Source organism: Aspergillus brasiliensis, assembly GCF_001889945.1.
Source record: "Aspergillus brasiliensis CBS 101740 unplaced genomic scaffold ASPBRscaffold_8, whole genome shotgun sequence".
NCBI classification, from domain to species: domain Eukaryota; kingdom Fungi; phylum Ascomycota; class Eurotiomycetes; order Eurotiales; family Aspergillaceae; genus Aspergillus; species Aspergillus brasiliensis.
This window is the reverse complement of record NW_027137449.1, coordinates 789,586-815,904: the sequence shown is the minus strand read 5'-3', so window position 1 is coordinate 815,904 and position 26,319 is coordinate 789,586. Positions and strand designations below refer to the sequence as shown.

The following is a 26,319-nucleotide window of genomic DNA, read 5'->3' as shown; positions in this document are numbered from 1 at the left end:
CAGTGTGTCCCAGTTCCTTGCCACTCTTTTGGACGGTAACTGAGCACGCGACCGGGGCCCCCCGTAAGTTGTAACAAGTTGGACGTTCGGTTTGGCGGCGGTTCTTATTATACGTCTCTTGTCTGCCGATCGCCAGGGCGATTCGTGGTTTCTTTTTCCCCTTAGGCGCCCCCTCCCCCAATTGTAGTCAAGTCTTATAATTATTATTGACTAGTGTGATTACTTCCTCTTATGCGCCGCACTGATTACGTCGCTCCCTCTTGAATAATCATACTCTTTGCTTCTTGTTCATTCTTCTTCTTCTTCTTTTTCTTTTCCTTTTCCCTTTTCCTTCTATCTTTATTCTTACACACACACATCTTTCCTCCCTCCCTTCACAAACTGGGTGGTCCCTCCAACTTGCTCTCGCCTACTCCCCCTTCGGCCCTTTCGGCCTTTACAAACAAATCCCGCCCATTCCGTTTTTATTAGCAGCGCGGACATTCCCCGTCTTATCTACGGCATCGTGCAACCTCGGATAAGAGCATGCGCTTTCCGGTCTCTCAACATTGAAAAGAAACAAATTTCGTCTTATCGTTTCCCACCATGATGTGGTCTTCGACACCCCGTTTGCTTCTCGGTCTCTATGGGTTATTATGTGCTGTTGGATCGGCTAGCGCCGATGTCGATTTCATGAGTGTGCGACCTGACATGGTCAAGGATTATTCCGGAAAAGGGGGGGAGCCAGGAGAAAAGTATTTCAGTAAGTCTGGCCTGGTCCTGCGGTTGCTATCGGTTTCGTCTAACTAGTTACAGAGGAATCAAGGTATGCAATAGGATTTCCATGCGCGGTGTCATTTGGTTGGCTTTGACTAACTCTAATCTGAACTAGCTTTCACTACCACTATGATGGACGGTATGTCTGGTCCACCGCTGATTGAATCCCCGTTGCTGATCCCCTTGATAGCTTCGCAGATGAACCTCTTCCCGAGGATAAGACTGTTCCGCACCTGTCGGAACTCATCCGGACCTATCTTTCGACAATGGCAGATCTCGGGGCCGAAACCTGGATCATGCATGGAACACTGTTGGCTTGGTGGTGGAACCAGAAGGTTGTGACACCAATCCACGGATGTTTACGATGCGCCGCCCGCTAATGGATTGACAGATCTTCCCATGGGACAACGATCTTGACGTTCAAGTTTCCGAGCCGACCATCCATTTCCTTGCCGATTACTACAACATGACTGAACACCACTTTGAGATTGACGGAGTCCCCGGCGGCCGAACCTATCTGCTGGAGATCAACCCGAACTATGTTGTCAGATCGACCGATGACAGGCTGAATGTGATTGATGCGCGGTGGATAGACACATCGTCTGGGCTCTTTATCGATATCACGGCGGTACGCAAGGACGACGAGAGGAGGCAGCAAGACCGCGAGCCTGGGGCATTGATGTGCAAGGATGGCCATCGGTTTGATGTAAGTGGCACGCGAACCGGTGACACAACAAAGTGGCTGACTTGGTTTTTAGGAAACCGAGATTTTCCCGCTACGAAACAGTTACTTCGAAGACGTTCCAGTCAAGATCCCGTTCGAGTATGTTCGCTTGCTGAAGAAAGAATACGGCTCCAAGTCGATGACTGCTTCTGTGTTCCAAGGGTATACTTCTGTTCTGTCTCCATTTGTTTCGCTTGCACTAATGCGCGACACAGATACCATTTCAACCAACAGACTCAAGTGTGGGATAAGATGAGGTAAGTCCGATGCGCCCGGGCCATTTGCAATCTTTGCTTACACGTTGTGTTTTAGGCGTAAGCGGTACTTTGGGCGACGGGAGGTTGACGTTCCCGTTCGAACCACGCCCCTCGGACGCCTATTCAGGGGTTGATCGTGCGACTGTACGATATCGACCGAGCTCTCTTGATGCGCTTGTATCACGTCGGAGCTTGTGTATGACAGTAATGATATGAACTGGCCCAGCACTAGGCAGTGACTTTTCGACTTTGTTTGCATATACGGCGTTTGCCTTCGGTGCGCTACCATTTCCGCATGTTGGCTATATATGGCGTTTGGGAATGTTTCTATATATACTTTGGATCTTGTTTGTTTATTTTGAGATGTCCGACATGGAATGCCATGTGAAGACGTGGTGGCGCCCACGTCACTCATGGGCTGCTGAGCATCCAAGCCCGTGGTGTGGCTTTCGTGAACATGCTATATAATACGACTGCGACTACTTAGAAGTACTATTAGATACCTGATGGAGTGAATGTATATAGTGAGAGTGGGTCTCCATTACAACTAGACTGGTGTCTGCGATCAAAATAGAAAGTTCCTCGAGGGTCATCTTTGCTCTTGCCGTCTTGGCTCTACGCTATTTTCAGCCGTCAACTCTTCAGCTTGGCGCACTATCGCAACGATGTCTCGTTGACAAACAACGGATGAACCTCCATGAACATGTGATCTGTCAAGAATGATACTTATTCAACGCACTCGTATGGTACAGAGGGACTCGATAGCCTTTCATAATACAGTAGAAAGTCTAGATACAAAGTGACAACGGGCCAAATTCTCATCCGCGGACTATCCGCGGACCGTTAAGGAGACCGGTGCAGTTTGAAACACAATAAGGAAAAGCTTGGGGGGCGTCCGGAAATAGAAGCTTATTGACGGGCGGATATTGGCGGTTAACCCCGAAAGTTGATCAGATAACTTTCGGAGTATCTACTGTGTATGGACAATCCGATGGTGACTATCGGCATCTCGCTAGTGACGTCGGTCTGCTACATGCGCTACGGAGTGCTACTGACAGAATGATCGTCCTCGATTGCTGTAGCCAACAGAGTCCGACAAACCCTCCGTCCCCAATCTTATCTTTTTTTTTTTCCCTGCCCACACACTTCCCCATCCACGTGATTGTCGACTGGGATTAGTAAAGCAGAGTTGGATGCGTCCAATGAGAAGCCATCAAACCAAAGCGGCGGGTCCAGACCACGCTCAATGTAGCCAATGACAGGAGACAACCCGTGCCGGGGTTCCACTAAAGTATGAGTCGATGACCGAAGCTCCCAAGTCAGACGCGAGACAAAGTTGATAACCATTACTGTTGAAGTTAAATCCTTTTTGATTCTCACTCTGCTTTCTACCGCTGTTCCTGTTTTCCATGTTCATCAATCATCTACTGTTACACATTCTCCCTGCGTGAGGATGCGGCTTGGTGGGGACCCTGTCATTATCAACAACAGTTCCACGCCATGTCCACTTCGTCTGTGATCTCACCTTCAGCCCCATCGTCCCTCTCGCCCAGGAACGGGTCTGACGTGGTGCCTGGCCCGCATACCAGCCACGACGCCCACGGCATCCCCTCCCATTCCTCACAGGACCAGCACAGCTTGCGCAGCTGCATCACTTGCCGTCGGAGAAAAGTTCGCTGCAACAAGAAAACCCCTTGCTCCAACTGCGTCAAGGCCGGCATCCAGTGTATCTTTCCCCCGCCGGGCAGGGCACCGCGCAAAGTCAAACGCCCGCAAGATGCGGAGCTCCTGTCTCGCTTAAGGCGCCTCGAGGGCGTCATCGAACATCTCAGTGAAAAGAAAGTGACCAGTGCTGCGGCGTCCTCTTCTGATACCTCTTCCCCGCGTGTACAACAACAACACCCTCAGAATGCATCCGCACACCCAGCTAATGCGCAGGCCTCGATGCCTGATGGGGACGGTGATGGCTGCCCGCTTCTGATGGATGCTGCTAAGCTGGATCCTACCAGGCCGGTAGCGCCCCGGAGTATTGAGCATGAGTTTGGTCGCTTGGTTATCGACGAGAGTCGAAGCCGTTATGTTAGCAATCGATTCTGGGCGAGTCTCGGAGATGAGGTGAATACTACTCCCTATTTCTCTCTGATATCTGTAAATCTGCTAATGTCAATAGATCGAGGAGCTCCAGGACATCCTAGATCCGTCGTCTTCGGATGAGGAAGACTATCCGTCTCCCGAGTCATCGTCAAGCCAGTCGGCCAACCATGATGGATTTCTATTCGGGTTCTACTCCGTTTCACACTCACTACACGATTTCCTTCCGCCGCGGACCCAGATTCCCTTGTTATGGAATACCTGGTTGGAAAATGTGGCGCCCTTGATACCAATTGTTCATAAAGCGAGCGCTAGGCAGCTATTTACTACAGCTGCTCAAGATCCAAACAGCTTGGATAAGAACTTTGAGGCGCTGTTTCTTGCCATGTGCTTGGTTGCGATCATCAGCATGTCGCCGAGCCAGTGCTCAGCTCAGTTGGGAGAAGAGAGGGACGTGCTAGTCAAGCGATACCGGTTCGCAGTGGAGCAGGCACTATCCAAGGCGGATCTTCTGAACACACAAAACATCACGCTCCTGCAGGCTTTGGTGATTTTCTTGATAGGCGTCCGTCGAGAAGACGATACCAAATTCGTCTGGTCTATGACGGCGCTTGTTCTTCGCCTTGCACAGGGACTGGGTCTCCATCGGGACGGCACCAACTTTGGCCTGAAGCCATATGAAACGGAGATGCGCCGACGACTGTGGTGGCACATCTGTTTGTTGGACATCCGGGCAGCAGAGGATCACGGATCAGATGCGCAGATTCATGAACGATTGTACGATACTCGACTTCCGCTAAACATCAATGACGACGACATCACACCAGACATGAAGGAGCCTCCCAAGGAGAGAGTAGGCTGGACGGAAATGACATTTTGCCTGATTCGCTGCGATATCACGGTTGCTGTGCGTCGGGTGAGCTACACTTGTCCAAATGGCAGTTTCGTTCCGGCAAGTCGACAGCTCAACCCTGATAACTGTTCTAAGATGATTCGCGCGATCAACGACCGCATTGAAGACCGATACATCAAACACTGTGATATGAATATCCCGATTCAGTGGGTCTGCGCGACGATTGGTCGCCTCATCCTGACCAAGCTGTGGCTTGTCATCCATCATCCGATGACCCGGCCTGAACGGGGACTAACGCTGAGCCATGCGAATCGCGAGAGCTTGTTTGCTACATCAGTGGAGGTTGCTGAGTTCCAGCGATTGTTGGATGGCGACGTCAAAACGTACAAATGGAGCTGGCTTTTTGCCACGAATATGCAATGGCATGCCATTGCCTTTGTGCTGTCGGAGCTGTGTGTTCGTCCCCTCAGTCCTCTGACTGACCGGGCATGGAAAGCTGTGAGCACCCTATATACAGAGTGGATCAAGAACAGCAAACAGCGGAAAGGCATGCTCTGGCGCCCGCTTTCCCGACTGATGAAACGAGCCACCGCCTTTCGAGCCAAGCAAGAAGAGATGCGTGCGCAGATGAGTTCCGGCATGCTTGCGGCTCACAATGCCACAGGCTCAGATTGTTCTGGACTTTCAATTATACAGCCGCCTGTTCTTCCCAAAGCACTGACATTCCAAGCTTCACCAATAGGCCCGGAGAACGAATCCTCGAGTGGACTGTCCGAGAACGGCGGACTCGATTTCGATCTGCGCGACGGACCATTTGGCGTGATCAAAGAGTTATTCCCAGACATGGACTGGTTGAATCCTGCCACAGCTGCCAGCATACAGCAACAGGAGTGCTCGGGCGCGTCGATGGACACGCTAGTGAGACCGGCGGAGCCGAGCGAGACCCAGCAGGAGATGCCTAATACGAATCTCAATTGGGAAGAGTGGGATCAGGTCATGACTGATTTCCAGATGGATCTGCAAGCGTCCAATACGCAGAACCCTTTTGGCAATGCCCTGGACTGGCTTGCTTGATGTGTTGAATGATACCTTGATATGTTGATGTTGATACCAGTTGATACAGCCCTGGTGGCTATTGTCGGCATCTATGGAGATGCCTTTTGTACTGATTGTCTCCTCTCTATATGACCACCAAAACCTCTCCATTCACGATTATGAGAAATTTAGCCAAATGAGAGCTAAAAGCTAATGATGCGTTATGTATGTACCTTGGTTATGCAGCCGAAGCAACGCCTGTATAAGTAGCAAGACATAACAACAATGAAAGAACATGAATCTCCTATTCAATATTCAAGCAAGCATAAATCTCCCTCAAATTCACCAAGGAATAGGTCTCCCCCAACAGCCCCCTCAAAATAAAACAGTAGACCTTATCTCCGATCTATAAATCACGTGACACCGCGTAACCACCACCCGACAGGCCAGCTTGCGTAACTATACCTCCACCTCCCTTCCCCATTCCACTCCCATTCTCTCTTCTCAGCCACGTCCCCAATTCTCACTCCATTCAACAGGCAGACAGACAGAGAAATACAGAAAATGGCCCCGAAACGCTCCGCCGCCGCAACAGCAGCACCAGCAGCAGCAACAGGCCCCGTCCCGGCGCCCTCACCACCCACCATGCCCTCCGCATCGGCATCCGCATCTTCCTCTCTCTCCTCCGGCCCCAAAACCCTCACCCAGAACTCCTCCATCTACGACATCGCCCATACAGTCTGGCAGCAATACCTGGCTACTACGCCGCAGCGCACGATGCTGCTGGATGCGTTCATGGGGTTTTTGGTGCTTGTGGGTGGTGTGCAGTTTGTTTATTGTGTTGTTGGGGGGAATTATGTGAGTATCACCCATATCCTTTGTGCCCTCTTGGGCTTTTGGATGAGGAGAAAGAGATATATTTGGCTAACGTGTGTGGTGGTATTGTATAGCCCTTCAATGCCTTCCTGAGTGGTTTCTGTGCTGCCGTTGGACAGTTTGTTCTTACGGCTAGTTTGAGGATGCAGACTAGTTCTACTTCGACTTCTAGCTCGTCTTCTGGGGGTGTTGGTGGTGCGAAAGGAAAGGGAGGTAAAAAGGGTGCTAGCGCTAGTACTGCGGAGGAAGGGAGTGGTGTTTCGCATGAGAGGTTCGCATATTCATTCATCATCTACTTGGGAAGGGCTTATGTGCTAACTGTATATGTGTAGGGCGTTCGCGGATTATGTCTTTGGGAGTTTGATTCTGCATTTCTTCTGTATTAACTTTATTAACTAGGTTGGGGTCATGTGGTCTGGTCTGGACGGATATTGATATTCTGTTTGAGGGCTGAGGCGATATGATGGATAGGGTTGAAAGGTGGATGGATAGATAAAGTGGCAGTATAGGGTAGGACAGAAGTCAGGCTGTTTCCCTGGTGGAGTAGCCTGGTTCGGTCTGTTTCTATCCGGGTCGATGAGTGAAGGACTGGAGGTAAAAACGAGTCAAGTTCCTGCTATTGCGTTATGTTAGCTAGCTATTATTTTATACCTGTGTATCAATGTATGGATTATACTGTTTACTCTCAGCTTCACACATAGTAGATAGTATCAGTATCAGCTCGTAATCTATTCACAATATAATCCCTGGGTATAGTATATCCTATAATCTACTAGTATAAATCAAAAAGCCCGTCCCGGTTTGCGCTTGATCTGCGGCTTCTTAACCACGCTTCCGCCTCCACTTGCACCATTGCGCGCACCACTACCAGAACTCGATGCCGTCACGCCTCCTACACGTCTTGCCGTTGCGACAGGCCTCCGCACAACAGATCCCACTTCGATCTCCTTTCTGCGTCTGGACGGATCGTTCCTCTCCGCCTCGCGCTGCTTCTCCGCTGCGGCGCGTTCGCGGTCCGCCGCCATCTGGGTTTCGATCTCCACGCGCCGGTTGAACTCTTGTTCCGTGATGCGGCGCTCGCGCTGCGAGTAGCCTTTTTCTTTAACGGAGTAGAAGACGCCTCCAAGTTCGGCGAGCCACTATTACCATATTCTATCAGTATTTCATTGTACTGGAGGATAAGGTGGGAACTTACATGCGGATCCACAGCAGTCACTGTGGACATGTACTCCTTGCTGGTGAGGATCAACTCATGGTAGACCACGTACTCCGGGACATATCCCAGGCCGTAGAGGGCGCTGGTCGGGTGGAGTTGCATGCTGACGCTGGTTCGGAGGTTAAGGAACTCGCCGATACCCTTGACGCGTGCGGCTTGGTGGTAGAAACCCGAGCAGATGCATTTGCGGATCTCGTCCCAGTCGGTGCCGCAGCTGACAAGGGGCATTTTCTGCGCTACCATGATGTCGTGCAGCTGGTCGCGGACTTCACGCGCCCGCCGCAGCGCCTTGGCGTGGAGAAAATGTCGTGTGCACCAGCCGTCGGAGTAGCCGTTCGCTTTCCATTGCGAGTAGACGTGGAGTAAAGTAAGGTGATCGGATTCCGGGACAAAGAATTTCTCGCGGGCGGCGTCGGATTCTTCTTGGCGCTCTTTGGGGCGGTAGAAGACGCTGGGGACGGACAGCATGGATACAATGGTGAGCATCTCCTCGCTGCAGCCGTAGGTTTCTGCGGCGGTGATGATGAGCTTCGCGAGCGGGGGGTCCATTGGGAATGGTGTCATTTGACGTCCCAGTGGTGTCAGGTCGCCGAGGTTGTCGAGTGCTCCTAACGACCAGAGTTCGAAGAGCGATGTGGTAATAGTCTCCTGGGGGGGAGGGTCCATAAAGTCAAAGTCGAGGAGGTCTTTGACTCCAAGGGATTTGAGAAGAAGGACGGTGTTTGAAAGACTGGTCCGCTGGATTTCCGGGATTGTTTGCAGGTATAGCTCGTTCTTATACGCCACTTCGGTATACAGACGATATGCTTTGCCCGGTCCCGTACGTCCTGCTCGGCCAGAACGCTGGTTGGCATTGGCCTGTGATATGGGCGTGATCTGCAAGGTGTCCATGCCCATCTTAGGATTGTACACCTTCAGCTTGGAGTACCCCGAATCCACGACGAACATGATACCGTCAACTGTCAGACTGGTTTCGGCAATGTTGGTAGCAACAATCACTTTGCGCACGCCGGGCTCAGCCCGTTCGAAAATTTTGGCCTGTTGCTCCGCAGGCATCTGACTGTAAATGGGCAGAATGCTCAATTTTGGCGGGTCATTCAAGAGCTTTAGCCGCTCATCAACCAGCTCGCACGTCGCTTCGATATCTTCTTGACCTGTCATGAATACAAGAATATCACCAGGACCTTGCGATACGTGGATGGCCAAGACCTGCTTGACCGCGCTGTCAACGTAGTCCTCGCAGGGTGTACGTGAGAAATGGGTATCGACAGGGAACGTTCTTCCGGGGATGATAAACTCTGGTGCGCCACCGTAGAATCTGGAGAAACGCTCTGCGTTCATGGTTGCCGATGTGACGATAAGCTTCAAGTCCCTGCGTCGAGCTAGAACCTTCTTGAGAAGACCCATAAGCACATCTGTGTTCAGCGCTCTCTCGTGCGCTTCGTCCATGATGATACAAGAATACTTGTCGAGGTCCTGCTGGACAAGTGACTCTCGTAGAAGAACACCGTCGGTCATGTACTTAATGACCGTCTTCGGGCCTGTACAATCTTCGAAACGAATAGCATACCCAACTTCGTCACCAAGATCAACCTCCATTTCCTCACTGACACGCTTGGCAACACTCATAGCTGCCACTCGACGAGGTTGCGTACACCCGATCATGCCAAACTTCGAATAACCGTCCTCGTGCAGGAACTGCGTCAGCTGTGTTGTTTTTCCAGAGCCCGTCTCACCAACCACAACCACCACCTGGTTATCCCGAATGACGCGCAACAGATCCTCTCGGACCGCAAAAGCCGGCAGAAATTCCCTCTGTTCCCGGAGCGTCTTGCTCTTGCTGAACGAACTTTGTCCACCTTCATCTTTTTTCAGATGCTGGGCGAACTTATTTCCGCTCTTATAAGTGTCCTCCACGGGCATAGCGACCGCACTGTCACCTTCATCCTCCTTTACACCCATGAGGTTTCCCAGCGCCGTTCCCGCCATCGTTGTCGCTTCCTGCGCTTGCTTCTGGCGTTCCCGCTGCTGACGTCGTTCGCGAACCACTTTGCTTCCTTTCCGACTGAAGACTGCCATGTCACTCTGCGGGTCTCGGACAGCTGAGATGGGCTCAAGCTGCTTGGTGAAGATCGTGCGGCCATCGAGAAAGGGCGGACGGAGGTCATGGACCAGCAAATGAACTCGAGTAGCTTCTTCATCTTCGGGCATGAAGTCGCCATCAAAATCGCGTCTCTGGGCGACACCAGATGTGAGCATTCGGTTCGTTTCCCAGTTGTCGATATCCTTGCGCTTTGCGTCGCGCAGCTGTGGCGGGAGATTGGAGCTCTTCAGCCTTTTGGCTGGCGGCTGGTCGTTGGAAGCCATGATGGCGTGTAATTGATGATCGAACAATACGATCACTTGCTAAAGCAATTAGTCTGTTAGTGCTTCGCAGGGGGCTACAGCTGTCTGCTCGAGCCCTCCCGCCGATAGTTGGAGAAGATGCAATCGCCGCGATTTGCGGATTGCATCGTTTCTATCAGAGTTGCGGCAAACACTGCAAACATCGCCGCCGGCTTCGTCACGTGCAGCACCCCTCGCACGAAACAGGCAAAAGAGGTATAGAAAATATTGGATATAATTGTAAGATTTTTGAACAATTTATTGTACTGTACTACTTACTCCTTATATTCGCATTATTAGTAGCAGTTTGTTCGTTAGCGACGTAGACGGAGCTGCAACAAAGCGGCGCCGCAACCACCGGCGATATCCATATCGAACACCCCCCGCATCGCAATTCCGGCTTTGCAACTTCGCTGTCAAACACATTCCGACATCATGGCCAGCCAAGCACAAGTCAACCCCAAGAGGCAACAGGGTATGTCTTTTTTCCTTTTCTAATATCTGTCGCTAGTTGAAGAAACCAGACTGATTCGAAGCAGAGCTCCAGCTCCAGTACTCAAACTACAAAAACACGCTACAGCAATTGGCGCAGAAGATCGGTGACATTGAGCAAGAAGCAGAGGAACATAAGTAAGCTGCCCTACTCGGAGGTTCTGCGCTGTCGGGATTCTCACAGGAACGATATCTTTTACACTGTTTGTGGATGTCAACTAACGCACACTCCCAACGCTAGGCTTGTTATCGAAACCCTCGATCCCCTCCCTAAGGACCGGAAATGCTTTCGGATGGTGAACGGTGTTCTGGTAGAGCGCACAGTTGAGGACGTCCTCCCGTCTCTCAAGACAAACTCGGATGGATTGAAGCAGGTCTTGGAGGAGCTATTGAAGCAGTACAAGTCGAAGCAGACGGATCTGGATAACTGGAAGGTAGGCAGATTGTTCTCAGGTGGTCCACATTTGTGCGATGTGAATGGGTTGCTAACTGTTCTACTCGCTTTACAGAAGAAGAACAACATCCAGGTTGTACAGCCTTAGAAGCAACGGTGCTTGTGTTATCTCGCGATTTCTGTACCCTCTTCATGCAGCGTTATACACTGAAAATTAATATCTCTTTAGTAAACTCATGTAATACTAGACTATCCGGTTTGCTTTCTCATAGTACGTTAGAGAAGATCGTAGATGAAGGTGAAAATTAGGCATATAGTAACAAGTATACAAGTTACCAGGATAACTTGTGGAAGGCCTGCGTTACTAATCTGCCCTTCCGCCAGTCTTCATCTACAACCACAACTGAGCCGACAATGTATTTATGACCCAGCATCATCAAGGTAAAATCGCTTCATTGCACGCCTCGAATCAGGATTATGTGATAGCATGTCACAGCGCCGCCAGTTCTCCAGTTGCGATCCATGCCGTCGCTCCAAACGACGCTGTTCTCTCGCCTCTCCCCGAGGAGGGAAGTGTACTAATTGCCAACGACTGGGCCATTCATGCACCTTTGACTTTGCCAGGTCCCGAAAGGCAAATCCCAAGCAAAATCTAGTCCAGAATCCCCCGTTGACGAGCGTAAATGAGCTTCCAGAAGCCCCAGACCTAGGATTTGGCAGTCCTGATGGTTACTATCAGGCCGGCTCCACGCCCCTCGGGGATACCATAGCCCCGTGGTTCGACTTCAACGAAGGCCATGATACACAGGAGAATCACGATGATATCCTGGATATCGAACTAGCAAATCGGCTGACGTCGGATATTGCGCCACCAGCCAAGGTGTCAAGGGATGTGCGAATGTCCGTACACAGCGGTCTGTCGGGCAGAGTGCCCTACGTGACCTCTCTAACTGGTGGCTCACTGATGAGCCCTATTCGACTGCTCAATTCTAAGCTGGATGCATCAATCTTAGATGAACGATTAGCAAGTATTTACCAAGCAATCATCACGGGAACTGCTTCTCGGTTTGCAGACTATGACTGCAATCTGTATGCAACGGCGTCACGCTACCGACTGGAAAGTTGGTGTGGAGGGCCCTCACAAAGACATACGCCTGCTACCTTGGGTAGTTCTACAGACACTTCATTTTCAGACACATCGGCTTCGGTTGCACAGCTGAATGCCATATCTATACCAGATTCAAGGATGCCACCAAACGATGTCTCCTGCACGTTCACTGTTATCGGGGCCGTCCGTTTCCTCGATCATTTCGCTGGCCTTTACGGCAATCGACTTAGTGCAACAGCACGTAAACAGTCTGATACTGCATTGAAAATAGTGCTTCGCGCCTTCTCCCTCCAGTGGCTATCTACCGAGAGCACATCCGCCGCTGAAAGTATCTTGCAGGAAGGTGTCCATGGAATACCCACAGGCGAGGCGTCCAAGAATGCATTCTACGATTCTTGGTTTCAGGCACAGGAAGTCCTCAAGAAGGCACAGTATGTCCGGTCGTTCAGGGTTGTCTATGCTATCTTGCTCTTTGCGGGTATTACTGCCCCGACTAAGGGTCCAGCCGATTTAGCGCACAAGTTCCTGGAAAGTGGCCTACAAACCCTTGGTTCGCTGAATGAGCTTGTTAGGCAGCACTGTACTACTCTGGGAGCACACTCTATATACAGTGGTCTACTGGAAGCCAGTCTCAATGTCGTGCAATGGGGTGGATACATTCGTGATCTTGGGGCATCGCTCACCACGGATCGTCCATTGAGAATGCCTGCTATTCCGGGCCACAGTAAAGGTAAACTATCTGCCATTAATGATTAACCTCATATAGAAGCTGAACATGACTAGAGCTTTTCAGTACCGGCTCGATCTTGTCCACATTCGACTGGTCGAATGACCAAGATTTTCCTCCCGGTCTGGACGACAGCATCCCTAACATCTGCCAAAAAGCAGTTGCCGAATCTTTTGACATATGCAGACAGATAGTTGAAATCAAGAATTCCATCTGCGATCAGTCTTTAGCTTGCATGGAGGACGTTGCCTTAACGGTGGCAACCACGAGCAAGTTCAACCGACTGTTCCGCCCGTTCATCAACTACTGCATCGACAACCTGGAGCGTCTTTCCTTACCCTCTAGAACAGCTTCTGGTAGGAACTAAACCCACAAGATCTGCTCAGTAATTGACAATATTGAACAGTCTCCCTCGTATCGTTTTGGGACCTAAGCATCCTCATTTTAGCCGAGGCGTTGGCACTCTGCAGGGAGAGCGACTCTGCCCACGACACTATCACCACAAGTATGCACGCCTATCAGGCTGAAGCAGTGTCATCGGTCACAAAAACAGTTGAATGCGTACTCTCGCTACCTCCAGACACCGCTTTCAACCTTGAGAACGGTCTCGATGCTGAAGTCCCACTCATCGCCTACCACATTACTCCGAGCTTGACAGCAGCGGTCTATGAAAAGACCATAGAAACCTTGATGTACTCTCAGCAATCGCCTCTCTATAGAGGAGAGATAGCCAACGACGTTTGGCAACGGCAGGTTGATACTGTGTTGAAAGGTCTCAGCTCACTAGGCGTAACTGTTGGCGGATCCGAGGCGGCCACAAGAGTTTTGCAGTCACTAATGCCGCAATTTGGAGACATTCTCTCTGAGTGTTGGACTTCTGATTTCAGCACTTGATTCGTGGTCCTCACATGCGAAGTATAGCAGATCGATATGCGGCCGTCTGCTAGGATATACCGGCGAGGCTAGGACAACGATCACACTTTCTACAAGGGCGAAACCCTTATGCCTATTCCAAGGCTGGGAGACAAAGCAGAGCTTCAGGCTCTTACCATCACTAACTTGAGCTCAATTGCAGCATTTGGAGTGCTACTACTATTACACTGACCAGATGAGAGCTTTTGTTCGCCGCAATGAAAGTAAGGCCAAGCACTATCACCTCATATTCACGCCAATTGTACCAACAACTATTACTACAACATCAAGATTCAGTTGAATGCACGGTATACATACTGTGTGAGTTGCATAGTTCCTTATGTCCGCATACGTCATTGGATGCTATCGGATCCGCTCTGTCGGTTCCGACTGTCGGTTCCGCGATCCAGAACTTTTCTCAAGATGCGGTCTTTCCATCCTCGCTATCATTGAACACCCCTAAATTTCAGGGCAAGCAGTCAATTGGCTTCACTCTTGACCAGAGTCAGACTTTCACTGTACCAAAAACAATTACCACCACACAGCTTTCACCGCGAGTCCTACTGGTATCTCGGAATTATATACTACTGCCTCCTAGTATATACTACTACTACTATTCTACAATGACTACACCCTCAGACTTACCAACTTTGATCTTCATCCCCGGCGCCTGGCACCAACCCACCTGCTACAACAAACTCATCACCCACCTGCAAACCCAACACCCTCGACTCCGCTGCACCTCCATAACCCTCCCCTCAACAACCGGTGACCCCACCGCCACATTCAAAGATGACATCGACGCCGCGCGCGCCGCCATCACCACCGAAACAATCCACCACAACCGCAACGTAGTCCTTATCGCCCACTCCTACGGCGGAATGGTCGCCAACAGCGCCATCAAGGGCTTCACTTTACCCCAAACTTCCCCAGAACCAACATCCCCATCCCCATCCCCATCCGGCTCCATCATAGGCTTAATCCTCATAGCCTCCGGCTTCACGCTAACCGGCCTCGCCTTCATGGACCCCTTCTTCGGCCACCCACCGCCCTCATGGCGCGCGAACCACTCCACCGGGTTCGCAGAGCTGGTCACATCCCCGCGCGAGCTCTTCTACCATGATCTCCCCGAGGAAGAAGCACGGTACTGGGTGGAGCAGCTTCGACCGCAGAGTCTGAAAGCGCTGTTCGAGGGTGGCGAGTTCGCGTATGCCGGGTGGATGGATCTCCCTGTTGTTTGGTATATTGGGACGGGGGAGGATAGGGGGTTGCCGGTGTTGGCGCAGCGGGGGATTGTGGGGATGGCGAGGGGGATGATGGTGGATTCTGAAAAAGGAAGGGTGGTGTATAGGGAGGTGGAAGGGGCTAGTCATTCGGTGTTTTTGAGTCGGCCGGAGGTGGTAAGTGCGTTGGTTTGGGAGGCGGTGGGGGGGTTTATGGGGAAGAGTCATCTTGGGGATGCTAATGAGGTGGACGGTATGGATATGGTGGTCGTGCCCGAGTTCGCTGTCTGGAGGGTGTCTACGTGGTTGAGGTATGGAGTGCCGTTGGGTTTGGGGAGGGTTGTGGGGTGGTGTATTGCTTTATATGGTTGGGTTAGGGGTAGTCGGTAGATAGTTACTACGGAGATAGACATGATTTGTATAGTACGGAGCACTGTGTAGTAGTGTTTATTTGTGGTTCGTCGGATGATTGTGGATCCAGTTCTACGTTGCTTGCTTTGGTGTATGGAAATATCTTCTCTCTTATATGATACTATATATCATACTTAGTCCACCACGGTGTATGTATGTAGTAGCATGTATGATCATAGCGGTGTAGTAATACCAAGAAGAAAGGAAGGATGGATACATTAAAATAGATAGAGAACACAGACTGCAGTAACTATCTGCATGATGAAATCCCAGGTACTTACTTAGTAGTGTAGTGTATGTCATAATAGTACATGATTCTACCACCTCATGTATCATCAACTAAGAACTTACTAGCAGTTAACTACTAACTAACGTGTGATGCATGACTTAACCCGATAGAATCTCAAGGAAGTATCTACCGAAGATAGTACATCATATCACACAACTACTAATCAGCAGGATCCAAGTACCCATCCATCCCATCCAATATCAGTTGGGATGATAGGTTAACAATCTACGTACCCAAACCTCACTCATTCATCATCAGCCTTACTATCGATTGGGAGGCCAAGGACGTAACTCTTTGAACAACTGAACCACTTAAGTTACGTTGCTAGTATATACTATGTTCGAAACTGCATAGATACCCGATCCCGGGGCAGGCAGTTCTTAATGCCTGAGAAACCTAAAGTGAAAAGTACCAAAAAGAAAAAGCCCAAAATTGCAAGTCTATGAGTGAACCTGGTTCGTTCGTTCGTTCGTTTCTTTCTTTCTTTCTTTCCTCTGGGTACTGTACTTGGTAGTAGAATGAGTGGGATTCTCTGCCCACCCACATTTCAACATCAATTTCGTCATTCGTGATCATCATCATGTACTCCTAAATGTGTTCAGTCCCACCGCCGTGACTTCATTTCATGGCCACACCACATAAAAAAAAAAAAAAAAACAAAGCCAAGCATATCCGAGTAAAAAAGCCAAAATGCAACCAGCAGGGGAAGTAAATAGCCCTGGTCCGTAGCGCCGACTGAGTGGCGGATGTTGTTGTAGTAGTAGTAGTAATAAAAACAGGTATATAGTAGTGTAAAAAGAGAAGGGGGCAAAAATATCAGAATCAGAAGGGGTAAATGACAAATTATGACATGGCACTCATCGGGTTTGGAGTGATAGCTGAGAAGGGGGTAGCATGCATTGACGTCTAACCTGCAGACAGGAAAGACGTCCAAGCCATGCTAGTGCTCCGAGAGTATCGAGCGAAGAAAAGTAGAGCTTCTAGAGCGGGAAAGAGGTGTGCGAGTGGAAAGAGTGCGGCTTGTGTAATTCAACGGAGGTGGACAGGTCTAGTCATAGACCTGACTCCTAAAGGGGTCATCGATTCATCCAGCATATGTGGATTGCCGCCGTTCTGGGGGTGGACCGGGATACTCCCCGTATGGCTGTCGCATGTAAGCATCGCGGGATGGGATGTATTCCGGTCCCACCTCTCGCGCATACCTGTACTCTTTGTCCTTGGGCGAACGGAGCTCGCCATACATAGGCCGACTCGAAGACTGCCGGGACGCACTGGGACGAGCGGCGGACTCATAGCGCATGGAGTGTTCTGTGGGGTAGGCGTAGGTGCTACTCCGAACGGGTGGCTTTGGCATAGGGCGCTCTTGATGTGGCGGTGAACCCCCCCTTGCGTATCTGGGGGACTTCGGGGGGAGCGGTATGCTGGGTTCACGGAGCACGGTGTCCGGTTCCGTCACAATCTTGTAGCGAGTCGACTTGGGCGGACTCTCGCCGGCTGCCATTTCTGGCGTCCCCGGACTCGAGTAGCCTGAATCGTACTTGTCCGTTCGCAGTTTCGCGGTCCGACTCGCCTCGTGTACCATGTTATGCAGTGGATTTTCGCGGCTCATTCCCCTGGCGCGGGAATGGGGCTGTGCAGCGCTGGCAGAGCGCGAGGGCTGGAGGGATGGCCGGACAGATGCGGGAATCTTCACGGACGGTGAAGTCGCCGCCGTGGGCATGCTAGGTATCTTGACTTCGTAGGATCGGGCGTGGGTCTCCAGCTTCTCGTATGATCCATTGCGAGAACTACTGGTACGCACACTTTCCTTGCTCGGTCGTTTCGTGCGGCCCGAGTGTCGTGACGAGGAAGACTCCGGATCAGCGGATTCGTAACCGTGATTGCGCGGGGGCGGCGAGCGGGACGCTTTCGGACGTCTGTCGATTTCGATCGGAACGGTTCCCTTGGAGCGCATAATGTAATCTCGAGCCGTCGTGTGTAGCTTGTCATGCTTCGACTCATAGTCGTCAGTGTACTCTTCGTCGTAGCGGGTCGAAGTGTGCCGGCGCGGGAGGTCAGTCGGGCGGGACTTGCGCGAGGAAGACTCCCGGTTGCGCCTTTCCGAGGGGCGCTTAACCTTGACATAAACCGTGGACGAGGCGCTGGAGTCAGAGGCACCGCCATCGTCTTCGGAGTCGCTGTACGGAACGGCCCGATCGTACTTCTCGAAGGCTTCCCGTTGTCGTTCCCTGGTACGATATTTGGCACGACTGCTGTGGGTCGTCCTCGAATTGTCGCGAGCCATATCCTTCGCCGCACGAGTACTGGGGCCATCGCTCTTGGTTTTCTTCTTCTCGCTCGGGGGTTTGGAGGAGTAGCGTTTCTTATACTCATCGTATTTTCGGGAATTTGAGCGCGACTCTTCGGAGAATTGGAGTTCGTCATCGGAGTAGGTGGCTGCATCAGCCGGCATCCTCTCCTCGTAGTACCGGCCGTTGCGATACTCGCGGTTGCCACTGGAGCCACTTGCGCGCGGGGCAGCATAGGCAGATGCACCATTGACCGGTACACCTTGTTCGTGGGCTTGGCGACGGAGTTCCGCCAGACGAGCCTTCGCATCGTACTTGGCCCGTCTCGTTTCGTCGGAAAGAGTCTCGTAAGCCTGCTGCACCTTCTGAAATTCATCCTGAGCCTGGCTTCTCAGCGACTCATCTTTGATCTTATCGGGGTGACATTTCAACACGAGCTTGCGATGGGCAGATTTGATATCCGACAGGGGCGCATCCTTTGCCACCCCCAACACCTCATATGGATTGATATCTGGCGCGGCTGCCATGGTGGGCAAAAGACACTAGTGGAAGATGGGGTAGACAACATAAAATCCAGCCTCAATGCAGGATTATGAGAGGATTTAAATAGAAAGGAGGATGATAAATGCTGAGCGACCCAAAAGCGACAAGTTCCGCGGCGTGGCGTTGTATAAGAAAGCGTGGAAGACCACCGAGGCGGTAAGTACCTGAACGGAGGGAGGCGAAGCCGGAGGGATGCAGCGATAGCGCGGATGTGTAAGGTACACGCTGAGATGGACAAGGCGGGCGGATAGACGGCTCGATGGGGTGACGTGGGTGCTTGACGATCAATGGCGCATAGTCAGGATTGTCCCGATCGGATATGCGGCCAATTCATGGAGAAGGCCGGAGAAGACGAAAGAAGGGGGGGAAGAAGCAAGATGACAAAAGGTAGGGTGAAACCGGCAGGAGAAGGAAGTAAGTAGTGATGAATTGGGGGATGGGATGGGATGGGGATTAATGAGTAATGAGTAATAATGAGTAAAAGGAGAGACACGGAGGGGAGTTTATGGATGAGTGAGAATATGAACCATGCAGGAATCCAAGTAACTAGTTAGTTCCACTAGTAATCCAAAAGGAAACCAAAGAGAGAGAGAGAGGGAGAGAGAGGGTGAGTGAGGGGGGAAAAGGCGAGGCAAAATAACCCCAAAGAATAATTAGTTGGTTGGAATTTAGTAGGTATGGGTTACTGATGGATGGATCTCCGGTGTATGGCAGGAAGATTCCCAGTACCCAAGACTTAATCAGTGGGAACAGCTGGGGGCAGGACTTGGCCCGGGTAATTTCGCCCAGCAAACCAGAAAATCAATCAATCAATCAAAATCAATCCACTCACTTCAAGTCTCCAGACTACAGAGTACTTACTCTGTCAGAGTCAAGAGGGGAATCTTCCTTTTCGGTCGGGAAAGGCGACCAGCGCTGAGGGGCAAAAGGGGAAAAAGTCAAAACGGGCAAAGACCGCCAAACAGTCGGACCCAAGCACACTGCGCCACGCTGGTTCAAACTGGAGCCCCGAGACTGAGAGAAGCAAGCTAAAAGTAGAAAAAGCACCCAAATCGACTAAGACTAACGATGGTCAGATGAAGTGGCACCACGTTTAGTCAGGGTTGCTGGTCAGACGCCAACGTCGATGAATAATGCTGATGCGAATGATTTGATTTACTCGTAGACAGAAGACGCTCGATGATGCCACCAGCTGCGTCTGGTTGGACTGTCCTTGCTGAGTTCAGGCCAAATGCGAAGTATATCGGTAGTATATAAGAAGTTGGCAGTAGGAACTAGCAGCAGTAGCAGCAGGGAGAACAGTTGGTTGAAACAGGATTGGCAACAATGACGATATAAGACTCAGATCGTCTCGTTAATCTTTCTCTCTACTGGTGGTGGTGATGATAATGATGAGGAGGAGCAGGAGGAGCAGGAGGATGGCAATCTGATGAGGATCCTCTCTGCATTCGAATTCCTTCGCTTTCACTCTCTGCTTTTCGGTCGTGCAGACTGAGCCAACCGATGAACTGCAAAGCAGCGGTGAAGTGGGTGAACTGAAACCAACGATGGGGTCTTGTTACAACGAGGAAGCCCAAGGGCCCGCTTTGTGAGGGACAACAACCGTCAACAGGCAAGTTGGAATGGAGCACCAACGATGAACGATTGGCAAGGAGCGGTCAATCATTGATTCCCTTCCCGGAGGAAGACAGGATGAAGACAAGGACAAAGACAGGGACAAATTGGTTCATACAAGGTCCAGGAAGTAGATAACAGGAGGCATAAAAATGCGGGAAACGGGATTAAAGAGGAAGAAACCGATGATGATGATTATTATTATAAAACAGCCACCAAGAGGTGATCTAGAGAATGAGACCTATCATCCTGCAAACGAAGGAAATTGAAACTGGACCTGATGTGGTACAAATACCCCGGTTGTGTTTGACCGTGTGTTTATCTCCGATCCATGGAGAGGAAACATCTCCATTGGAGGGATTGGTACCTGGCGAAAAGACGGAAGCTACTACTTACTACGAGAGAACTATCCGCAGAGCGAGCCTTGACTCCGTTTACCATCGTATCGGTTTGCTTCTTGCAAACCCTGAAGACTACTATGTGCGACTACGGCATCGAGTCAGAGGGAGATGCTGGGCCGTTCTCAGTCACATCTTCATCACGGTCACGGCGGGCGCTTGGCCAGAGAATCCATCTTGCCTGTCCCATTGCTAGCGTCGAAGTTACGGCGCAGAGGAGACTAAGCCATGGGTGTCTGCAGGACGAGTTGTTGTCTGTTTGGTCATCCACCTCACCTGGTGGTCCCCCGGCAGATGAGCGAATTCGATTGCGACCGTCATCAGCCTGATCTGCGGGGCTCTCCCACGAGCAGATGTTTAAGTAATATCCTGTAGTTAACTTAATTAACTAGTACGGAGTAGTCACAGTAGTTAAACAAGTACTCTCTGCCTGGTGTGTATCTATTTATTACTAAAGTAGGTACTGTTTGGTTCTTAGGCATAAATTACCACAAACTGATGACTGGCTACTTGTAGTAGTCTTCACTGCGTACTAGATACCTAACAAAACGAAGTACCATGGTGGTACTTCGTAACATAATCCTCTCTCCCTCTTTGCTCTGATTGAACCACCAAGATTTTCATCACCAACTAATCAACGACATTTGCTTCGATCGGAACACACCCACATATACACCATGGGGGAAAGCTGACCAGTCAGGCCAAGTTGTCATCCACCATCCAATTGTTCCATTCAGTTTTTCCTGGCAAGAGGCAGCGAGGAAACCCCGCACCTCCTCCACCACTCCTCCACTCACTCGCTCGCTCACTCACTCACTTCACAAACGCTGACTGGTAAACGGCAACTGGATCGACTTCCACACCACCTGGAGGTCCGGTTTGGCTTCTTATAGGCTGAGCCCATTCATGCTCCCGACCTTTGCCCTTCACCGGGAGGGATTTACAGTCCAATCACATCGGCAGTCACCTGCGTATGCGCTCTGCTAGCTGCATCCTATTTTGGGGTCGCCTCACCGGACACGATGCGCTGGGTTCTGCAATCTCGAATTGGCTCAGCGAATTCGTCCCCTCCCCTTCTCTTTGACTTCGCTCCTCCAGCATCCTTACTACTTCGGATGGACTAGCGCAGTGGAGTGGACCAGCCCATCGCAAAATGGACTCATTCGGACAGGGATGATACCTCTTTCTCTGTGTGGGGTAGAAGTGAAAATAACAATACAATGAAATAAAATAAAATAAAAAGGTACCTCGGCTGGCTGAACTTCAGGAACATGATGCCTTTGTTGCTATGGTACCTGGAGGGGCGTCCGTCCATGGTTCAGTTACTTACTTTCTTAGTTACAAGCCCATCATTCATCGATCCGGTCCGGGCGCGCGTGAATTAGTCCCGTGGATTGTTTCCGGAAGGTCCCGCCCTTCGTTTGTTCTCCGTCCCTGGGCTTCTTCAAAAACTTCTCCCGGTTCCTCACGGCTACCAAAGGAAATAACGTATGGGATAACGTATGGGGTGGTGCTCGTTTGTTTAGTGGCATGGTCTCTCCCATTCATCCAGACGGTCATCTTCTGTCACAAGGTGTATCCTGCGAGTTTCGCGGGGTAGGGCCCCGAATCGTGTAGATCTATCAATTTGATCGGCATCAAACGGCCAAAGTTAAAAACGCTTGATACATAGCATGGTAACATAGCAGACTTGCTCATCCTGGAAATCGTTGTGGTTGCTCTGTACCACGCAATGGTCTGTCAGCCTATCTCGCCTGTCCCACCCTCAGGCTATCCGTGCCCATGACACGCCGCACCGAACGCTCCTCGCCGAGCTGATTGTTCTCGAAGGAGTAATTGGACCCTGAGCAAAGTCATCTGCACCCGATGTCTGCTGCATGGCTCAGCCAACAATTCGCGCCCGCTGTTTCCATGCAATGATTGTCCCGGCATTAGTTTGCATGGCGATGCTTCACTTTCGCGATTCCGCGGATCCAATGAGGGGCGATGAATGGCCCTCGATTAAGGGGCGGCGGTGCATCAGCCCTTCGTCAAGGCTAGCAGGTGCAGAATTGATGCAAAACGTTAACAGGAGCTTAAAGCAGCTGTCCTCAGTTTCAAAAGCTTTGCCCGGGCTCTGGGCCCTTCGTCGGCCCGGGCGCGGTGTCATATGAAGCGTCAATTGTTTTGCCTGCTAGGCCGAGCGAGTCGGTTGGCACGGGTTCGACAATGGCCCATCTAGTTACTCAGTCGATAACCATGGTGTGTACTACTACAGCATTCGTATGACAGTTTCCGATGAACTGAAATCCCGGCGTGTTCCTTTGAGGGTGACAGGCAATAAGCAGGGGGGTTCGTGTGAGGCCCATGCCCGTGAGACTGGCTGACCACATTGTCCTGTGGTACGTACCATGCTGGCTCACATCATCCGCCAATGCATCAGGCCTTCATGTGGGGTGTGGAGATTCCCAGGTGCCTCGTGGGAGAGGTTACCTACGCGTTCAAATGCTAGTTAGTGTTGCAGTAAGCATTGCGAAACAGCCCCCCTCCCCTCATCAGCCAGCTGCACCCGGGGGTGTGTTACCACTGCGCCCACCACCAATGATGTCGGCGAATATCAACCCCAACTGCATCTTATCAATCCAGTTTGGCGGCTACCTAGCCTTCTTGAGCATCGGTCGTTACCCACCGGCCCCATTACAATTCGGTGGCTACGGCTGAATGGAGGGCCATTAAGGCCTCTTTAGCGCGCTAACCTCAGTTCTGTGGCGTTGCTCGGTTTCATCCCACGCCCTGATCCCGGCAGCGTCGTTGCGGGCGGGCGGCCTACGTACGCATCTCTAACCCTTTCAGCTTCGGCCATTATAGCTGACTCCTGATCTAAAGGCTCTCATGTCTCGCTTCAGCTAATGACTATATTGAAAGAGGGAAGGAGTCATGACGGTAAGCTTCAATCCGCAGCATCAGGTCGACTAAGTCTTCTGCCGCCTTGCGACACAGTCAGGTGCCCGAGTTGTATGGCTCTGCGTTGATGCTGTGCGAACGTAGAATGTCTCAGCAACGGAGCCATATTCGTCTAGCAAAAACCGGGCAAGGTTCAGTCTCGACCAACATATGAATTGATATCCGAAAAGGAAGATGGGAAAAAGAATTAAAATTAGTTTCACGCTCGTTGGGTGCACTTGGAAAAAGTGCAAAAAGAAACCTCCCCGACTGGGAGTCGAACCCAGGTCTCCCGCGCTTGTTCCAGTTATGGATTGACAAGCGGAAATCATGACCGTTAGACCATCGAGGATTTTCAGTTGAAAATGAGTTTATAGTTTTGCCTCAAGAGCCAAACTCAAGGTCAATCGGAGAATACGCCACTCCGATTGACATCATAGCCCATAGCGGAGCAGATCGGCTCTTTCCAAATCGTGAACCATCCCAGACCCACTGTGGATATGGAGCTTCGATAACGATAGATACATCGCGAAGATCTGATTATCCACGCACATAGCACAGTACTACGGCAGTTCACTCTTCATGCAAGCAGGACAAGGGGGTGGGCTCACAGGGTATGCTCACACTTTGCTGTCAGGAGCCTAAGTAGGGGCTCGCAGGACTCGACTCTGCCTCTCCACCCATCCCCGCCACACTTCATCACTGCCATTCATAGGACAGCATCAAGCGCCTCCTTTCTGTGGCCTGTTTTAGACGATGTCTGCTCCTGGGCTCTGACTGGTAGATGACCTACTGAATGATCATGGGCATCACCTCGAGCTCTTGTCACAAATCAGAACTGCAATTTACATCATAGTACCCTACCCGTCTCGGAGTGACTTGGTGATCCTGCTCTGTTCCACTATGATGAGCAGAGCATATCATTCATCCACATCACGTTTCAGATGATCTTGCATGGCCATTCAATACTTGTAGATGCAGATATCATTCGCTGCTATTGAATTTCAACGTAAGCTCTCAATGATCATCGGGCTGTTTACATCTCCTCGGCTACCACGCTGCCCCTGCTTTCCCGATTGACTACTTTGTTCCATCCCGGATGTCTGGTTCATCAAATGACGGCCCGACACAAGACAAAGAGCAAGGGAGCTAGAGAGCATCACCACCACAACCCACCGCCTTGCTGCTCCTGAGTCACAACGTAACTTATTCCTGCTCTTTCACGGTGACTGACAACCAGTCCCAGCCAGGCCGGTGTATATACTCAAAACAGTATGGGGCGAAGTGCGCTACATGGCTGAAGTGTCCCCCAAATCCAAGGCAACCAGTGATGCAGCCCACCCGAAACGGTCGGCCATACGTCAAACCACAGGTCAAAGCTCAAGCTGCCTGCTGCACGACAAGAAAAATTCCACCTTATACAGCCAATAATCGAAGTCAATGCTAGCCTGACCATTCAAGACAGACGATATGGGCTACACTCGCTAGGCGTGGGGTGCAGTCCCTCCATTCTCCTCTTCCCAGACCGGTAGTTCTAGATCAACCACAATAGGGGCATTGAACCGTTTCCCACCCCGATGCGGCCAACTGGTCGCCACGATCGCCGCATTGACAATACATGTCTCGCGTCGCCTTAAACAAGACCCGTTTTCATTCCCTGTGTGTCTTTCTTCTGGGCACGAAGACAAAGAGGATGACGTTGTTTGATCGGCTTTAGAGCCTTGCAATCCTTCAGATGGCCACCCAGAAGACGGTAACAGCAAAGCCTTTCGTGATGATTGGAATGAGTGAGTGACTGACGCTGGAAGGTTATTGCCGGCAAAGTGATTGTTATCTAGTTTGGGCGCCTTCTTACCCGTGAGGTCGACCAGGCTCTGCTTTCTACTGCCTGGGGGAGGCAGAATAACGGGATCCCTATGTTCTCGCACATCCACTGTTGATGATGACGACGCCTGTGAAGAATACCATCGCACCCTCTCAGAGCCTCGCGACTCGTGTACATGGCCACATACTGCTAGCGACGGCCGAACTCTGCTTAACGCACCCCGCAGGGCTGTGCATCCCACTGATATGCCTTCAACTCGGCTATCGCAGTGGGAGTTAGGCGGAGTATGGGTCACGATGATATCCGTATCCAATGGAATGCTATTCCAAAGCGCACCAGCATTTGAAGACTCGTATCCATACGCCCAAGTTCCAGGCGACTGGGAGTATGGGGAGCCGAAGACCTTGAAGATGGTATTTGGGCCGTTAGGCCGGGTCAGCCGGATTAGTGCTGACTGGTGCCTGAGATAGACTATCGATGGTGATGCCTGGGTTACGATTTCCAGACACTTCTGGGTATCTTCTAGACGGTGGCCGTGAAAGCTAGACCCGTGTTCAGCGTAGAAATCCGGGTCTAGTGTGATATCATGATTTCCTGAATGATCACCAGCACTCAGTACGTATCACTCGGCTATCAAAAGTTTCCTTCAGCTTCAGCCCTACGAATGCTCCTCTTGGACAGCAAAGACCGTACTTAGAGGCCTAATATTTGTCAATCTGGGTGGGAGGGAGACGAACCGCAAATGATAATCTTGACCTCAAAGTCAGCTGTAGCAATCCAGCTCATTGTCTTACGCAGTTCAGCGGCGCTCCCGTGGTTGGTGAGGTCTCCAGCATGGATTAAGACATCTCCAGCGGGAAGCTTGAAGCCGGCCTCTGACGGCGTGTAGGCGTGCGTATCGGAGACACAGACGAAACGTGTCTTTCGACGTATCTTCATGCTTTCGTCCATTTTTCCAACCGCGCCCCCTCGTGTTAAGC

General features: G+C 51.0%; 9 protein-coding genes and 1 non-coding gene across 10 annotated transcripts; 7 read left to right on the top strand and 3 right to left on the bottom strand.

The window, feature by feature from the left end:
• Positions 1–588: 588 nt before the first annotated feature.
• On the top strand, positions 589–5,755 carry ASPBRDRAFT_56338 (uncharacterized protein; the record flags this gene model as incomplete). The annotated part of the gene is made up of 9 exons (XM_067627549.1): positions 589–746; positions 947–1,091; positions 1,148–1,462; positions 1,515–1,642; positions 1,696–1,737; positions 1,793–1,794; positions 2,263–2,267; positions 3,229–3,816; positions 3,908–5,755. The coding sequence occupies 9 exons, from the start codon at positions 589–591 to the stop codon at positions 5,753–5,755; spliced, it is 3,231 nt and encodes a 1,076-aa protein (XP_067477800.1).
• A 558-nt stretch (positions 5,756–6,313) lies between these two features.
• ASPBRDRAFT_44749 (putative oligosaccharyl transferase subunit Dad1) lies at positions 6,314–7,168 on the top strand (the record flags this gene model as incomplete). The annotated part of the gene is made up of 3 exons (XM_067625265.1): positions 6,314–6,574; positions 6,667–6,863; positions 6,925–7,168. Coding segments are annotated over exons 1-3 (473 nt in total), but the record flags the coding sequence as incomplete, so codon positions are not given.
• A 3,286-nt stretch (positions 7,169–10,454) lies between these two features.
• ASPBRDRAFT_44746 (putative prefoldin subunit 2) lies at positions 10,455–11,338 on the top strand. The gene is made up of 4 exons (XM_067625264.1): positions 10,455–10,668; positions 10,733–10,823; positions 10,927–11,119; positions 11,195–11,338. Exons 1-4 carry the CDS (start codon positions 10,629–10,631, stop codon positions 11,225–11,227), a joined length of 357 nt encoding a protein of 118 aa, XP_067477798.1. The 5' UTR covers positions 10,455–10,628; the 3' UTR covers positions 11,228–11,338.
• Positions 11,339–11,566: 228 nt separating this feature from the next.
• On the top strand, positions 11,567–13,808 carry ASPBRDRAFT_197255 (Zn(II)2Cys6 transcription factor domain-containing protein; the record flags this gene model as incomplete). Its single annotated transcript, XM_067621073.1, has 3 exons — positions 11,567–12,917; positions 12,971–13,270; positions 13,321–13,808. The coding sequence occupies 3 exons, from the start codon at positions 11,567–11,569 to the stop codon at positions 13,806–13,808; spliced, it is 2,139 nt and encodes a 712-aa protein (XP_067477797.1).
• Positions 13,809–14,449: 641 nt separating this feature from the next.
• ASPBRDRAFT_128370 (alpha/beta hydrolase) lies at positions 14,450–15,439 on the top strand (the record flags this gene model as incomplete). Its single annotated transcript, XM_067618053.1, has 1 exon — positions 14,450–15,439. The coding sequence occupies one exon, from the start codon at positions 14,450–14,452 to the stop codon at positions 15,437–15,439; it is 990 nt and encodes a 329-aa protein (XP_067477796.1).
• Positions 15,440–16,833: 1,394 nt separating this feature from the next.
• On the bottom strand, positions 16,834–18,564 carry ASPBRDRAFT_128285 (uncharacterized protein; the record flags this gene model as incomplete). The annotated part of the gene is made up of 1 exon (XM_067618049.1): positions 16,834–18,564. One exon carries the CDS (start codon positions 18,562–18,564, stop codon positions 16,834–16,836), a length of 1,731 nt encoding a protein of 576 aa, XP_067477795.1.
• Positions 18,565–22,311: 3,747 nt separating this feature from the next.
• ASPBRDRAFT_624309 (uncharacterized protein) lies at positions 22,312–22,842 on the top strand. The gene has a single exon (XM_067628370.1). It carries the CDS (start codon positions 22,470–22,472, stop codon positions 22,743–22,745), a length of 276 nt encoding a protein of 91 aa, XP_067477794.1. The 5' UTR covers positions 22,312–22,469; the 3' UTR covers positions 22,746–22,842.
• ASPBRDRAFT_624195 (uncharacterized protein) lies at positions 22,842–23,417 on the top strand. Its single transcript, XM_067628369.1, has one exon. The coding sequence runs from the start codon at positions 22,939–22,941 to the stop codon at positions 23,290–23,292; it is 354 nt and encodes a 117-aa protein (XP_067477793.1). The 5' UTR covers positions 22,842–22,938; the 3' UTR covers positions 23,293–23,417.
• Positions 23,418–23,776: 359 nt separating this feature from the next.
• On the bottom strand, positions 23,777–23,866 carry ASPBRDRAFT_t171. The gene has a single exon. It is a non-coding gene; the product is annotated as a tRNA-Asp (tRNA).
• Positions 23,867–24,998: 1,132 nt separating this feature from the next.
• Positions 24,999–26,278, bottom strand: ASPBRDRAFT_56332 (metallophosphatase domain-containing protein; the record flags this gene model as incomplete). The annotated part of the gene is made up of 2 exons (XM_067627546.1): positions 24,999–25,933; positions 26,077–26,278. 2 exons carry the CDS (start codon positions 26,276–26,278, stop codon positions 24,999–25,001), a joined length of 1,137 nt encoding a protein of 378 aa, XP_067477792.1.
• Positions 26,279–26,319: the final 41 nt, after the last annotated feature.